This window comes from Bactrocera dorsalis, chromosome 3 (genome assembly GCF_023373825.1).
Source record: "Bactrocera dorsalis isolate Fly_Bdor chromosome 3, ASM2337382v1, whole genome shotgun sequence".
Classification (NCBI taxonomy): domain Eukaryota; kingdom Metazoa; phylum Arthropoda; class Insecta; order Diptera; family Tephritidae; genus Bactrocera; species Bactrocera dorsalis.
In genome coordinates this window covers 22,985,328-23,002,128 of record NC_064305.1, presented here as the reverse complement: position 1 = coordinate 23,002,128, position 16,801 = coordinate 22,985,328, and the positions used below count along the sequence as shown (strand labels likewise).

At 35.3% G+C, this 16,801-nt stretch overlaps 1 protein-coding gene and 1 long non-coding RNA gene across 2 annotated transcripts; one reads left to right on the top strand and one right to left on the bottom strand.

The window, feature by feature from the left end:
- The first annotated feature begins 6,937 nt into the window (after nt 1-6,937).
- On the top strand, nt 6,938-10,349 carry LOC125777775 (uncharacterized). Its single transcript, XR_007422386.1, has 2 exons — nt 6,938-8,779; nt 10,046-10,349. It is a non-coding gene; the product is annotated as an uncharacterized LOC125777775 (long non-coding RNA).
- A 5,099-nt stretch (nt 10,350-15,448) lies between these two features.
- Nucleotides 15,449-16,033, bottom strand: LOC125777313 (uncharacterized). Its single transcript, XM_049451782.1, has one exon. It carries the CDS (start codon nt 16,031-16,033, stop codon nt 15,449-15,451), a length of 585 nt encoding a protein of 194 aa, XP_049307739.1.
- Nucleotides 16,034-16,801: the final 768 nt, after the last annotated feature.

Below are 16,801 nucleotides of genomic sequence, written 5' to 3'. Positions count from 1 at the left end.
TCCCCTTTTTTTCTTAAGCATTTCCCCAGTAACTGGACAATTTTTGTTTCGTTGAGCTATAAACCACTTGTATAACATCTTCTCCATGCGGGGATACTCGCCTTTTTTAAGAGTCTTATAATACTACGAACATTTTTTTTATTCCCGAAACTGTTGATTTGGTCACACCATTAATTTTTTGCTAAGGATGAAACACTAGCACCTTTCTCGAGCTTTTGAGCAATTTCAAGTTTTAATGCTTTAATGGAAGGAATTTCCTCACAGGCATGATAACACTTATTTTATTAGCACATAAACACTTTTAAAAATACATACAGTACACATTCACTCAGAAGCGCTTTGCACCCAACAAGAGACAAATAAAGACTGGCACCAAATACATAGCAGCAGCTTTTCCAGTAAAAATTATAAAATGAGCAATTTCGGGGAACACCCGACTTTATTTCTGTTTAAGTTTTTTTTAACGGTTTCTGCTTTCCGTTGCGTTTAAAACTCTGTTCACTATTTCGAGTTTTCGATAGTTCACTATTTAGAGTACTCAATGTAAATTTTTAGGCGTTCACTATATCGAGGTGTTCATTATACCGGGGGTTCACTATACACAGACTCCACTGTATAGATTTATTAACACTCAAAAAAGTCGTTTTGCGGTGACCACTATATCTCTGAACTGGATCCTCTTTATTACTTGTATGACTTTATACACTTGATACTTATTTGAAAATGTATTAACACTCAAAAAAGTCGTTTTGCGGTGACCACTATATCTCTGAACTGGATCCTCTTTATTACTTGTATTACTTGTATGATAAGCAATCGATACCAAGTTGCGTAAAAATATAAACTTTACAAACTTATGCTAATTAACCGTTTTGAAGTTATTGGAGTTGTCATAGAGTTGTCGTATAGCCATAACGACAGTGTATTTGAAACAATTTCACAATCCTATATTACGGTTTAGAACCGATTTTTTAGTACATATACATTAAGCAATCGATACCAAGTTGCGTAAAGATATAAACTTTACAATTTATGCTAATTAGCCGTTTTGAAGTTATTGAATTTGTATTCATTTGCTAGTGTGCATCTATTGCATTTCCACCCTGCCAGCCAAAAGTTTTCAAACCCTCAAAAGTAGTGAAAAAAGTGGTGAACTTGAAGGTTCTAACCACTTTTCCCTTCACACGTATGTATGTAAAAAGTGATTATAATGTTTATTAAAAAATGTTGTTTGTAATTAAGTTACAATTAATTGAAAAATGAATGAATGAATTGAAAAATATATGATCAGCTGCGTTTGCCAACTTCTTCGCTAACTGTCTTTTGCCAATTGTAATCGCCAACTGTCGCTACTCCTTGAGATCTGAAGTTGGTTGCTGCTTGCCAGGGTGTTGCCAACATTACATGTATACATGTGATTATGCATCTCTGTAGCGCTCATTCAGCAGTGTCATGTAAAAATATAAATTATTCCTACTTTTAAAATTTCTTAAAATTTCAAACAAAACCTTTTAATTTTTAAATTATTAATTTTATAATTTTTCATACATATTTACATAAATTTTATTATAATTAAATATATTAAGGCTAACATTGTTATTTAGACAATATATTTAATTAAAAAATAATAATTATCATCTGAAAAAAGATTAATTAAAGAAAAGCATTGTTAATACCTGATTAATATTATTTTAAGAAAAACATTAATTATTTCTTATCCAATAATATTATATGATTACATTAAAACCAATTATATTAAATAAAGATTAAATAAATATTAAGATGTTAGGCGAATTTTTATTAGTATTTTAAAACACCATTTTCTAAATCAAAAATACAATTTTTAATTTTAGAATTAATTTTATTATTATTATAATAAAAAACATTGCTAGCTAATATTAATATAATAGTAGTAGTATAATAAAAAAAATCTTAAAATTAAATTTAAAAAGATCTACTTCCTTATATTACGCCTAATTTACTTATAGCGATTGTGGCTTAAACTAACAAAATGTCTTATAGCTGAAATTGTATTCACGTGCATACTTGCAAATGCAGCTATATATAAAATATTAATAATTAAAAAGGTGAACGTATCTAAATAGATTAATATTTACCGAGAGTGATATCCACTATTTTTAATTTAGTTAAAGCCCTTTTTCCCGCTTTTCCATCGCAGTTGTATAGCCACACCAAGTCGTCACTAAATAATGACTGCTTTGCCTTCTCCACGGACCCCATTTAAAATATAATAATTTTATTTCAATAAATACCTTCTCAGCTAGAGCGCTTTCTACAGCTGAAAGCCGATTTATAATGTCTTCTTGCCGAGATTGTATTCTACCAAGGGTGTCAAGGATGCTCTGCAGTACCAACGCAGTATTGCCACTTTTATTAGGTTGGAGTTGAGTGGCCATACGTTGCGAATGGGGTTCAGCGATACGAATTATTACAATGAAAAACATATAAGTAAAATAAAGTAATTTTACCATCTCGCTACCGTGCACTAATGCTCTCCGATGAGGAGGAGTCAATGAGGAAAGAAAAATCCATTTATATGTAAAATTATAAACAAAAATTATGAGGAATTAAAATAAATTTATTTTGGAATAGAAACATACTTATATTTTAAATCTACTCTTTTAATAATTTGAATGTCCTCATCTATACTAGAATACCTAAACCAGCTGAGGACACCAAAGGCTCTCTGAAAACATCACCAACTTTTGTCAAAATAAAACAACGAAAAGTATCTGGTTGATTTTGTTGGTTGACAAATTTCAAAGACCCTATTTTATTGCTAAAAAGGAAACTATCTTTATCTTTTTGCAATTAATAATAAACCTATCTATTTGAGGAATTTTGCCAGAAGCTGTAAAACTTCGTGAGACTTGTTTGCCTTGACGTATATTGCGTTGAGTTCAACTAGTTTCCAAAGTATAAATAGACTCATCTTCGGGTTGGTTGTAGTAGTGCTCCTCAATATATTCAAATAAATCGGAAATACAAAACTTGAATTCTTCCATTAATGATAAAAAATCCACTTAGCTTTTTTTTTCTAAACGTCTGTCGGTGCCCAAGCAGAGAGTCCATCATGAGGTTCCAAATATATGAACCCATTCTCAGCTTAGTTACATGGGTTTCCTCGGGCAAAAAACGGTCTTTTTTCAATAATTTTTTCTTTCAGGATCATCTGAATCATTTGTATCACGCGATCCCAGCTAAGTTAATTGAAAGGATCCTTGAAGTCAACAAATATGCCACGTAAATTTTACCACTCAAAGTCACTGTGTTCAAATATCATTGAACATGCTTACTTATAGCAAAGCCGAAATATTATTAAAAATAAATATCTCGAGCTGCCCAAGCAGAGAGTCCATCATGAGGTTACAAATATAATAAATGAACTCATCCATGCTGAATAGGGAAGCTTTTCTGTCTGAAAAGTAACTCCGACAAAGAGTAATTTCCGGACAGCCAAGTTCCAAGTTCACAAATCTTTCAAAGAATTTTTTTCTCGAGGTCACTCATTCGAATTCTCTAGTGGTTTGCTTTGTTATATGAAAATTATTTTTGGTTATATGAACCAGACTGTCGTGGTAATTGTTTTGATTTGGAATCTACGGATGACTTCTGGATCCGCACTCGTATAAGCCAAAAGAAAGTAGTACAACTGCCAAAGTAGGAATCAAAATCAGGGTTCTTATTAGCTTAGCCGAGAGAGTCTGAAAATGTTGCAGCGCATATTTACTTTATGGGAAGAAATTTCGGAATATTTAGTTTTAAGCTTCTTAACTTTGCAGCGTATTGCTGAGCACAAAGCTGGTGAATGCTGAAGTTGAACAAGTAGAACGGTAAAGTCAGAATATCAAGGACGAATGTGGAGCTGTCACTTAGTAAGTATTTACAGTAGTGTGCGAAAATACATAAAAAGTGTGACAAAAGCAAATTGTCTGCAGAAACTAGTTACTTGAACACAATATCTCACAATTTTTCAATAAAAATACTGTGATATTTAGTAAATCAGTAGTTAATATGAGCCAAAAATGAAAATTATTTTAAAACGCAAATTAATAAACTTAAATGTATTTTTCAAATTGACTCTTCATGCATAATATGTATGTGTATCTACTTTCAGAATACCTTGCACAACCAAACACACATTGAATTAATGAAAATATATTATATAATTTTTTTTTTAATTATACATGTGTATATTTTATCTTCACTAATATATACCTAAAACTTTTCTGTAAAATCCATTACAATTGCACTATATACCATACATACATACATATGTATGTATATGAATATATTTGAGTACTTTTGAAAATGAAAACTGATAGTTTACAATTTCGTATTTCTTTCAGCGCAGACGCACACACGCCTTCAAGTGATTATACTTACCCTGCCAACATTTTCTATCGCAAAAGTCACTTATAAGTGACTTCAAGAAGTTACAATTCAACGTCTGCGATACATTTTTTTCATCGTAGAAGTCACTTCCTTATTGAGAAGTTGTTCCCCGCGAACGTTACTTTCAGAAGTAACGTATTAGTGCCTTATGGAAGTTACGTATTAGTGACTTGTGGAAGTTAAAATTTCCGTTTTTAAATTTTTTATATTTATTTCAATTCAAAAATGTATTACAAAAAAATTAAATAATTAATTCATGTGAATATTAGAAATAAGATTTTTTTAAATTTTCAGTTCATTAATTTTTTTTTTTTTTGTACTCTGTCTCGGGCGTGAAGTATGTGCTGTTGACACACTTTATTTATATCCATATCGGTCGAGTTCGAATATTTGGAATGACAGGCATCTATAGGAAAACAGAATTAATTGATTTCTTTATAGTTATAGTTTTATGTGAAATATTACTTTTTATTAGTGCAAATGTTGTAAATCGTTGGATACTGGTTTTTCATTTGTTCTTTTTTTGTTGTTTTTTTTTCACTTTATTACTGCCGCTATATGTGCTCTCATTAATATTGCATATTAATTTAGATGCTTCTCTTTTATTTTTCAATTTAATAGCTTTTGCTGACAATTCGCTCATTTTAATTATATTTTCAATAATATTTCAAATTAAAACACCACGAAACAAATAATTTTACTTGTTCCAAAAACAATATCGCACTTTAGCACTGACCACAGACTGCAGAAGACACAAAACCAATGAACCAGATGTCAACAACTTCCTTTTCTATTCTGTTGTTTTCATCTAATTTCATTTTGCAGTCGCTGCGACTTCAACGTCCGTGATCGCGTTCATTGTTTATCTTTTGCATAACGGGACAACAATCTTTAATTTAACGTCTGGAAGTGAGTTAAAAGTGACGCATTTAGCGTTTGACACGTGAACGCGACAACTATCTTTATTTTAACGTACAGAAGTGACTAAAGCGTGACGTATTTGGCGTTGGCGATAAAAGACACTTCCAAATGTTGGCAGGGTAGTTTGTTATTTAACACCTCCCTCCCACATACACATACATAGCACATAATGTATAGGCGCTTGTGTGTGCGTGCAGCGACAGTAGATTTATCAGTTTGTGCGCTGAGCATAGGATCATCTGTAGGATGAAGACATACAGTATTACTCGAAAACGAAAGTAAACCCGAACAGAAATGTAATTTCGAAAATATGCAAAAAAAAATGTTAGACCACATCTTTTTGAGTTCTTGCAAATCAGGTAATATTATTTCGCATTATATGTTTTAATTTATTTAAAAAATTCAACCCACGTATATTCAGATAAAAATTTGTAATGACCAAACAATTTAATCATCCAAATATTAGTGAGCCGAAAGAAGTGCGTAGAGGTGTGATAGGAATTAAAGTGATGGTTGTGTACTTTTTTTTCAAAAATGTATTTATGGTATTCATTATTCTATAAACATGAATTTGTAATTTTTTTAATAACCACTAGAATTTTTGTGCAAATTGTGAGCATTAAAATGTAAGGACCACATTTGTATTGAATTTTTGTTGAATATATATTATATTTTGCAAGGGTTAGAAACCTAGGACACATAACAGTCCAAGTGTGATCTCCCGCCATCTTCATTGATTAGACGGTTGAAGGACCTTACCTAGTTTAAAGCGTGTGTGATGAACTCCATATTTGATGCATTTTTAATTCTTAGCCACCGCTTTAGCTTTTATCTTATTATCTATAACAACTCAAGAATATTGCCCTAACGTCTCAATCCGAGTAATAGTTTCGAAGATACAGCCTTGAGAACTTGTGCTTCGAGGCTAGCTAGCCTAAGTGCGCCATCTTTAAACGCGTTTTTCTCGAACTGTGTTTTTAAAGTCGGTTGGCAAGATTTCTCGAAAACTATTCAACCGATCTTCATGAAATTTTACACAGGTCTTTGAGATACAATTCTCAAAGACATGAACGAAGGTTTTTTTTTTCGTTTAAACTATTTGAAAAAATATCGTGAAATTTTCATTTTTATTTTGTAAAAATGTCTACTAAAAATCCACATTTCAGTTTTTTCCTTTGTCCAAGTTCTAAGTTAAGGTTTCAACTAAAACACGTATTTTTTTTACTTTAGATGATCCTGTAAGGAGTTATCCTGCCTACGCGGGCGTATCTTTTTTCCGAGGGTTCACTGAAAATGGCCGAGTTTAAAATATTTTTTTTCCAAAAATTTCAGAATTTCTTTGTCAATAGTGTATGTTTGTAACAATAAAAAATCTAATAAAATATTTAATTTTTATGAGAAAAAATTGTGGAAAAAGCTATTTTTACCAGAAGAAACCCATGTAACCCCATAAATGAGTCGACCTCGAAAAAAATCGTATTAACATTTTTTTTAGATCGTTCAATTTACTACAAGAATACGTTTTAAATTTCACTATACAATAGTTTGTTCAAATGCACTAAACATCCAAACAAAATACTAATTTCTTCTTCAAAAGACCTGACGAGGAATTCAATTCTAATTTTCAATAGTTTCATCGGCACAGAAGCTTGCGCGGTTACAATGCGTCAGTCGTTTTTTATTGTAAAGCTTCCCTCAATGAACTCGGTTATCGAAATAGCGTTTCTCTCTTACAGTTTTAAGCTTTGTATCACTACATTGATTACATACATACATTTGGGAATGCTATTACACGTACTTATCTATTAATGTTAAATTTGTTTGTTTCTTTGTTTTTTTCTATTGAGATTCAAGGGATTGTGACGCGCAATACATAGCCTATCCAATCCAAATGTCAACCTCACCTACGCGCGGTGAATCTTGTTATTGTATATAGCAGACGAGGCTCTGGCGATTTTTAAAAGATTACTAAATCACAAGGAAAAAATTAGAAACTCAAAAAGCATCCAAAAATGTTTGAAGATTTTGGCCCTGCAGCTAATCGAGGCTGCCATATGGACCATAAAAAAATATCAAAATATTTAAAAGAAATATAACAGTAATATTAATTTGACTACTACCGATCTGTGCCGTGAGAACTCTTAAGAAATGGACACTAACTAGATGACGAGAGAGAGAAACACAAACGTAATGGATACCAGTAAAGATATGTGTTTTCTCTTAAGGCCTATATTTCTCAAATAGTTTCTAGCGAATGTTACTATATTTGCGACTCTTAACAGCATGCGGATTCACAGCAAGCCGCAACCTGCTTGACACGGATCGAATCAAGCGAACATAAAAAATGCACAGCTCTAATAGAGAGCAGTAAAAATATTATTATATTTTGTTTTTTGAAAATCGACTTGGCATCGTTACGAAAAATCCACAAAATATTATAATTTGTTGCAAGGCAAGGCGCTAAATATAATTTGTGAAATACTCTTGGCGTAATTCCTTCGGTCATAACCACACACACAGGAAACCTATACCGATTTGCCGGCTGCAGTGACCAAGGGTCGAAAGCACAAAAGCTATGTTAAAGATCATTAATATTATTAGTGTTGTTGTAGTCCACTAAATATACTTCGTTACACACTATTGGAGACATAATGCCATCAGATGAATGAAATGGAAACTATGTCATACACCTTTATATATGATGCATCCATTGAGACAATCGACGCAAAAGAAGGCAAAAAGGCAAACAATTATATTATTGATGTTACGTACTAATAATAATTGAAGAGTGGCAGTTTTTTATTTGGCTATGACTACAGCTTACTCGCTTCACTTATATTCAAATGAAACATTTGTGGAATCCTGCTATGGTATTTAATCGATACATAACAGAGATCACTTTGGTCACGTTAAACCAAAAAATACAGTTATGTGAGCGATACTGCTAAAGTAAGAGTGCCTTTGGGTTATAAATGGAAGTCGTTTTCATTTTAAAGACCCGGCTTTCTTGAAACAAACTTAAGATAAAGGCTAAGCCTTCTTGCTTTCCCGTAAACGAGCTCAATAACCCTCGGTCTGTTATAGTTCTAATTCGTTCCGGTTACCTATACCTGGTAACCGGGGATCCTTCACATCATAAACAAAAAAAATAAAAATATTTTCCTGGAGAAAAGCACGAAGATTTGTGCTGCGCTACATAATACTTTATAAAGTTTTCCGACACCGTCCGCTGCTATTACTGTTTCGTGCTTTAAATCATAAAACTATAGAAAAAATTTCAAAAGCTGAATATAGAAGACACTAGTAAACTCCCGAAGCTCGAAAAATTTTCTAAGGATTAACTTAATAATGAAGTGCAGAACACCGTTATAACGATCATAGACATGAATCCTTCAGGAACTCCATCATAAATATAAACAGCGCCTAAGAACTATCGAAAATGGTAAGTGCATACTAGTTTATTTTACACAAAATATATTATATAAATATGGACGACTTTGTTTCTTAATTTAACTAAATTAATTTATTAATGCAAAATAATATTTATTACAATTTTTGAACAATTCATATTTTTACATGCCAAAATAGTGTCAATAAAAAATCTTGCCGTTCTAGTTTTTAATTGTACAGTTCATAAATTAAAAATGAATTAGAATTTCCAATAAATAATAAGTTTCAAATCGAAGTCGATTATATTTTATACCCTGAAAAAGATATATTAAGTTTGCCATGATGTTTGTTACATCCAAAAGAAAACGTAGGAGACTTTATAAAACGCAGTATATTTTTTGACAAAAAAAGTACATGGAAACTGTTAATAAAACGCAAAATATTTAATTTTTCATCAATAATTATTTTGTCGCCTTCAAAGTAATCCCCACCAAATGCAATACACTTTTGCCAACGATTTTTTCAGTTTTCGAAACACTTTTCATAAGCACTTTTTGGGATGGCCTTCAACTCCTTCAGCGAATTTTGTTTTATCTCTTCGATCGACTGGAAACAAGTTACACGGAACGGCAATTTCAGTTTTAGGAACAAGAAAAAAATCAAACGGAGCCAAACCTGGTGAATACGGTGGTTGATCGATGGTATTCATTGCGTTTTTGGCTTTAAATTCGATCACAATTGCACTCTTATTGAAAAAAAATTCAGCTTTATCGGGATGAGACGAGTAAAAACGCGTTTTCATGCACCATATCCTTCACTTTTTAATATTTTCAACAGTTGAAGAGGAGGAAGGTCTTCCAGAACGAAGCATGTCTTCAACGATCTCCCGACAGTTTTTTAAGTCCTTGTACCAGTCATGGGTCTTTGGTTTTTGAATCACCGTAAGCGTTTTCCAACATTCTCAACAATTCTCCACGCGACATGTGATTAGAATTACAAAATTTGAAACAAATTTTTTGTCGGATATTTATATTCATTTTAAAAATCGCAACGGACTTCTGAGGTGTACCGACTTAATTGCCATAAACAAACTGGGAGACAGTTCGCGCATAGTAATTAAAGATAGTCCTACCAACTTAGCAAAATAGATTTTTTTTTGAAATATCATTTACCCGGGAAATTTAATTACAATTTCCAGGTGCTTTTTGGTCCCGATGTATATTTTTTTTTAACAATTCCGAAAAATAACAATATATTGTAATTTATTTTCTATGTTGTATATTTTATTTTTGCAATTAAATTATATTTTATATTTCAGATTTACTGAGTGTACAAGTGTGAATACAACCCTACGAGATAAATTCACCATAACCTACAATGTGGAAATTTTAGTAAATAACATGCCTTAATGAATATCAACTATATCACATACATCTACAAATAAAATCAACAAGCATAAGGTAACGATAGATATAAGTATTTAGAAAGCGACGGAAGAAAACAAAATTAAAAAATATTACTTAAAATTAAAAAAAAAAATTTAGAAAATGTTTTGATGACAAATTAGGTAAAAAACATAATTTAAGTACAAAAACTGAGGCTAGAGTTTTGTAAAACGTTAAGTACATATGCATATAACGTTAAAAAAAATATTTTATAAGTATATTTTTAAAATCTTTCGAAACTAGCGTTCTGACTGTTTAAAATCTTTGAATTATTTTTTCGAGTGTTGTATAAATAACTTAGTGAATCCGCACTTTAAAAAACTTTTATTGAATGAGCTAAATTCTTACAAGTACATAAATATATATACAATAAGTATCAGCTTATATGAAAAATTATGTGTAGATATCGATAAAATTGTAATATAAAAAAATGTCAAGAAAGAATGATTTTCAAACCATAAATTGTGAAGAGTCAATGCGAAAACTAATCTGAAGATTATTCAATTTTTTAATCGCTGAGTTTCAGTGAGAATAATATTTTCTAAACTTATTCCGTTATACCACTAATTTTTATATATCTAATTTAATATTTATATGAAATTTACTACCTGCATTATTTTCCAATTGAAATTTTGCAACAATGAACTAAATAATAAGTAAGTTGCCATAATGTGACTTGAAGAAACAGTGCAACATGCCGATTACGGCTTCAAATTTGATTTATTTATATACTTAATTTATTTGTTTGTATTATTATTAACATTTTTCACGTCATTGAAGAAGTTTACGATAATTATTTCTCTCTTCACCTTTTCCGATTGCGCCATGGTTTTGATCTTACACTGTACTGCCAGGCGTATGTGTTTTAATTAATATATTCCATAATAACAGTTAAAAGACCTTTTTTCATGAATTTTTTTAAAAAAAATTCATGCTGTAGGTTTATTTTACTTATTATTATATGAAAGTACAACATTTGAAAGATACTTACATAAAAAAATTTTATCGAAAAATAGCGAGGAATAACGGATTTATCGTCGATCTCTGCATGTCGATCTCACAGAATTTAACTCCTACGCAATTTCACCTTTTGTTATTTTAAGAACGTATAAATAATTTCTTATTTCTATGCGCAAATAAGGAATAATATTTAGTTATTATACAAAAAATATATATTTCCCTTGGATTCCTCCCTCGTATATGTATATATATTACATATATGTTTACACAATGAACAATAATACATTACTGGCTATGCCTAAGATTAAATTCAAACTGAGGACAAGAGTTGTATGCGCGTCACTCTTTTATAGTAGTGCAGCCAACTCGTGTCGGCTTCTGATTATCTAATTCCGGTGGCGTGATATCTTGGATGATGTCATGCTTGTTTACTTGTTGGTCAATTGGTGACTGATGTCATTCCATGTATGGATCTTCACGTTGGTGTAACCAGTATAGATCTTCTTTGTTTAGAATAAAAACACGTGTTTCGACTTCTTGGTTATAGTAAAACTCTTTATTTGGTAAAATGGCGTGTTCTAGTTGACTATGCGCGAAAGAATGGCGTGATCTTTGTACGACGAAAGAATAATGACAGTTCTGCTAACTGCGATGCAGATACATAAAATAATAAGTGCTGCCAAACCATCGAATTGATGGTGCTGCCCTTGGCTGATAGGTGTGTTCGCGTACTACACTGCCACAAGTGTGTTCGGGTACTACACTGCCACAAGTGTGTTCGCGTACTACACTGCCACAACCAGCCCCCCTTTCAGTCTGTGTGTGCTTACAGACACAGACGTTTAGGGAATCGAACTTTTCTTCCCAGGCGAGTTGTGGTTTTTACTTGAGGGCCGCTGATCTCAGCTGGAGTAGGCCCTGCGTTCTCGTCGATAATGTTGTTATTGTCGGTAAATGCCGCTTTCAGCCTGTCGATTGAAATTTTTCTAATTTTGTTTCGGATGTCCAGCGTGAAATATTTCGGATGATCCGTCGTACGGCTGCTGCAGTGGTGGTCCAATTGCGTCGTTTCGCACGAAGACCTGCGTACATTGATGGAGTTCCTTCTGTATAAATGGTTTTCTTTGTGGTGTGCCGTTTGTGTCGGTCGTATCGATTCCATTGCATGTCTGAATTCTTGAACAAACTCTGCTTCGTTTTGGTACGGCTTCGGTTCGGTGAAAAAATCTGCTGGCAGTCGCAAGCTTTTTCCGTAAACTAATTCTGCTGGTGTTGCCTTTATGTCCTCTTTAAATATTGATCGAAGTCCAAGCATGATGAGCGGTAACTCGATTGCCCAGTTTCGCCGATCTTTACATTTTAGTGCTGCTTTTAGTGTACGATGAAAACGCTCTACTAAACCGTTGGCTTGGGCATGATATGCGGTTGTGCGGAGGTGACGTATACCTAGTCTTTCGTTGAGCTGCTTAAAAATTTGACATTCAAATTGTCGCCCCTGGTCCATTGTAATTTTAGAAGGTACACCAAATCGCGCGATCCATGTTTCTATGAGTGTGGTGGCGACAGTTTCAGCCGTTATGTTCTTGATAGGTGCTGCTTCTGGCCATCGCGTAAATCTGTCGACGATCGTTAGTAGGTATCGGTAATCGTTTGAAGGCGGTAGTGGGCCGACTATGTCGATGTTAATATGGTCGAAGCGTGACTCTGTGGTATCGTACCATCCGGGTGTGGTCTTATTATGCCGCTGAATTTTCAATTTTTGGCATGGTATGTACTGCCTGGCCCAGGTTGCAACGTCCTGGTGAATGCGGTAGTGGGCCGACTATGTCGATGTTAATATGGTCGAAGCGTGACTCTGTGGTATCGTACCATCCGGGTGTGGTCTTATTATGCCGCTGAATTTTCAATTTTTGGCATGGTATGTACTGCCTGGCCCAGGTTGCAACGTCCTGGTGAATGTTGGGCCAGACGAATCTTTGTTTGATGAGTCGGGTAGTCGCTCGGATACCTGGATGTGCAATGTCGTGTGTAGCGTTAAAAATTGTTTTGCGACATGATTTCGGAATGTAAGGTTTGCATTTGTTGTTTGAGATATGGCAATATATCTGTTGTGCTGAATTGAGCAGGGGCATCTTAGTCAAAATTATGCTGTAGCGGTCGTTCCCTTGAAGAATGGATTTCAGTTCACTGTCCGCATTCTGTTCTGCCGCAATGACTTCGTAGTCGATAGGTTCGCGTTGCATTACATTGATGCGTGAAAGGAAATCGGGTACTGTGTTTTCTTTACCCTTTACGTAACGTATATCAGTCGTAAATTGGCTGATGTAATGCAAGTATCGGAGATGTCGTGGCTCTGCCTTTTCGGGTTTCTGTTTAAAAGCGAAAGTGATTGGTTTGTGGTCGGTGTAGATCGAACAGCATCTACCTTCGAGTTGGTCGGCAAAGTATTTAACGCTTTTGTATACGGCGAAAAGCTCTCTTGAGTATGTACTCCAATTACGTTGAGATGTTGTTAACTTGTGGGAAAAAAATCCTAGGGGCTGCGCCTCGTCGTTTTTTATTTGGTGCAGCACGCCTCCGATACAGTTGTCTGATGCATCGACTGATAGTGTGAGTTGTGCGTTTTCCTATGGATGCGCCAGCAGGGTTGTATTGGCTAATTTTTATTTAAAATCGTTGAATGCTTTTCGCGACTCTTCGGTCCACTGAATTTTGCGTTTGTCGTTTTTGATGTTGCCCGGAATAAGAGCTTGCAGGATATCTTGAGTATGTGCAGCGCCAGGTATAAATCTTCGGTAGAAGTTGATAATTGCTATGAAACGTCGTAGGTCCTTTGCGATGGTTGGTTCCGTGTACGCGTTTATTGCCTCTACTTTTTCTGGCAGTGGCAAAATACCGTTGGGTGTGACCAGATGACCGAGATACCTCACGTTTGCCTGACCAAAAACACATTTATTGCCGTTTACAGTTAAGCCGTTTTGCTTTAAACGCTCAAACACAATTCGAAGGTGTTGCTTATGTTGAGCTTCGGTGCAGGACGCGATGCAGATGTCATCTAGGTATGGTACGACAAAGTCTAATCCTCGAAACACACTGTCGATGTGTCGTTGAAATGTTTGGTATCGAAATTCGAATAAGCCGAAAGGAGTTGTTATGGCCGTTTTTTCGATGTCATCGGGATGCATGGGTATCTGGTGGTACGCTCTTTCTAGGTCTATAGTTGAAAATATGCTTTTGCCTGCAAATACTTGATGAAATGTTTGGATATTTGTAATGGGGTACCTGTCCTTTTCGGTGACGGCGTTTAGTGCTCTATAATCCTCGCACGGTCTCCAGGTATTGTCCTTCTTAGGTGCCATATGAAGTGGCGAAGCCCATTGACATCTGGACGGCTGGAAAATACCCTTCGCCATCAGGTATTCGAATTCCGCTTTGGCGGCTTTTAGTTTTTCGGGTGTGAGGCGACGTGGTTTTGCGTTCACTGGTGGACCGCTCGTGACGATGTGGTGGAACGTTGTAGTTTTGGCAATGCGTTTATTTAGTGACGGTGCGAATAGCTCCTTAAATTCTGAGAGTAATTCTGTATATTTGTTTGTACCAGTAACAAGTTTAATGCCAGTGGTAGCTGTAGCTCGCGTTATACAGTATGTATTTAATCTCGTCGTTTTATCGATTAGTAATTTGTTTTTTAAGTCTACTAGCAGGTCGTAGTGCGTAAGGAAATCCGCGCCGATAATTGGCGATTTTACGTCGGCTATGCAAAATGTCCATTCAAATGGGCGACGGAGGCCGAGATTTAGTTTCAGAGTTTTCTGTCCGAATGTTTGCATTGGCGTTCCATTTGCTGCGAAAATTGACTGGGTAATCGTCGGTTTATGAGTGTTGTTTGTTGCGGTTGCTGGGATTACCGCGATATATCTGCTCCGGTGTCGATGAGGAAATGTTGATTGTCGTAAACGTTTTTTATGAAAAGGCGGAGGTTATTGTTGCCGTGGCCGGGCTGGCAAGCGCCTCCCATGGCTTGAGCTCGGGGTGCTAGTTTTTTTGGTCCTCCTGTGTGCTGCCGGCCGTATGGTCAAACTTGCATGGTGGCCTGCGCTTACGAGCTCTCGTCCCGTATTTGTAGTGATACCAGCATGTGTCGTGGTGTTCGCGGCTTCGTGAACTCGATCGTGTAGGTGTTGGTCTTCGTTGGTTGTCGCGGCGTGGCCATTTGATGTCTCGGAGATCCCGTGAGAGCGCGTTGATCTGGCGTTGCATTTCTAGAATTGCTTGACTTGCAGGTTCATTGCCGGCGCTTTGCTGTGAGTGTGTGTTTACTGTCTGCTGAGGGCTTTGTTGAAAGAGTTGCTGCCTTTAGTAGCCTCCATGATACGATCGGCCATCGTTGCTGCGTTGACCAATGTTATGTGCTCATCTGCGGATAGAATTGCGCGTATTTGTTCAGGCAGATTCCGGAGCCATAACTGCTTTAGGAGCTCGTCCGTAACCGGTGTAGCTGCGGCCCTTGTCCGCATTTCGGCTAACAACTGTGACGGTTTGCGGTCACCGAGTGATAAGTCGCTGAGGAGTTTTGTTAGTTTGGTTTGTGTGCTATCGGCAAATTCGTTGATGATTCGAGCCTTGAGATTTTCGTACATTTCGTTGCGTGCTGGTGGATTGGTACGGAAATCAGCTAGTTTGTACATAACGCGCGTAGGCAGTTGTCCAATTATGGTATAGTATCGTTTTTTGTCGGACACGATACCTGCCGCTTCAAATGCCGCCTCGACTTGCCAGAACCAAAGGTCGGTATGTTCCTCAACGAAATCTGGGAGCTTCACTTTTCCATGGTCCAGCGTGTCCACCCGCATTGGTGCCTGTCGCTCTGGAGCCGGTGTCTCTTGCTCGTCGTTGTGCATATTTTTATTTTCGGAAAATTTCTCACTTGTGGGGATAACCACAATGTTCTGCCGCTTCGTCGGGGTCACCAGTATGGATCTTCACGTTGGTGTAACCAGTATAGATTTTCTTTGGTTAGAATAAAAACACGTGTTTCGACTTCTTGGTTATAGTAAAACTCTTTATTTGGTAAAATGGCGTGTTCTAGTTGACTATGCGCGAAAGAATGGCGTGATCTTTGTTTGTGTGTTGATCACGTTGTATAAATTATTCAAATGTAATGTTTAATTCAAAATTACTTTATTTGCCGTCATCTCGGCTTAGTTGTCAAGTATAAAGTGAAACTTATAATTATCCCTAACTTAGCTCAAGCCACCAACCCGCATCGCGTTGCACATAGGTTTCTGCTAGTGCATACTGCGGCTAAAAATATAAGGAGTTGTCGCAGGACAATGACATTTGGTACATCATTGGTTTGGATTCCAATCAAGAAAAAAATGAAAAAAATTTTTTTAAAAAATTTTATTTTACGCCCACCTCCCATATAAGCTGAAACTTAATTTTTGACCTACAGCACTGATTTTTGGTACATAGCATTTTTATGACATTATATATGTTGGTGTTAAATTTCAATAATATCCGCCCACTTTTACGCCCACCTCCCATACAACTAAATTCTCTTTTATTAAGTCTCTTTTAGCAAATTTTGTACATCTTCGTGACATTCTGACATTGTTTTTTTCAAGGGGGGCAATTTGGGGCAGCTGAATTTTTTTTTATCGTTTAGC

Bases quoted from the DNA above. Each gene is read 5' to 3' on its own strand.
- LOC125777313 (XM_049451782.1), bottom strand. From the start codon at position 16,033: ATGCACAACGACGAGCAAGAGACACCGGCTCCAGAGCGACAGGCACCA.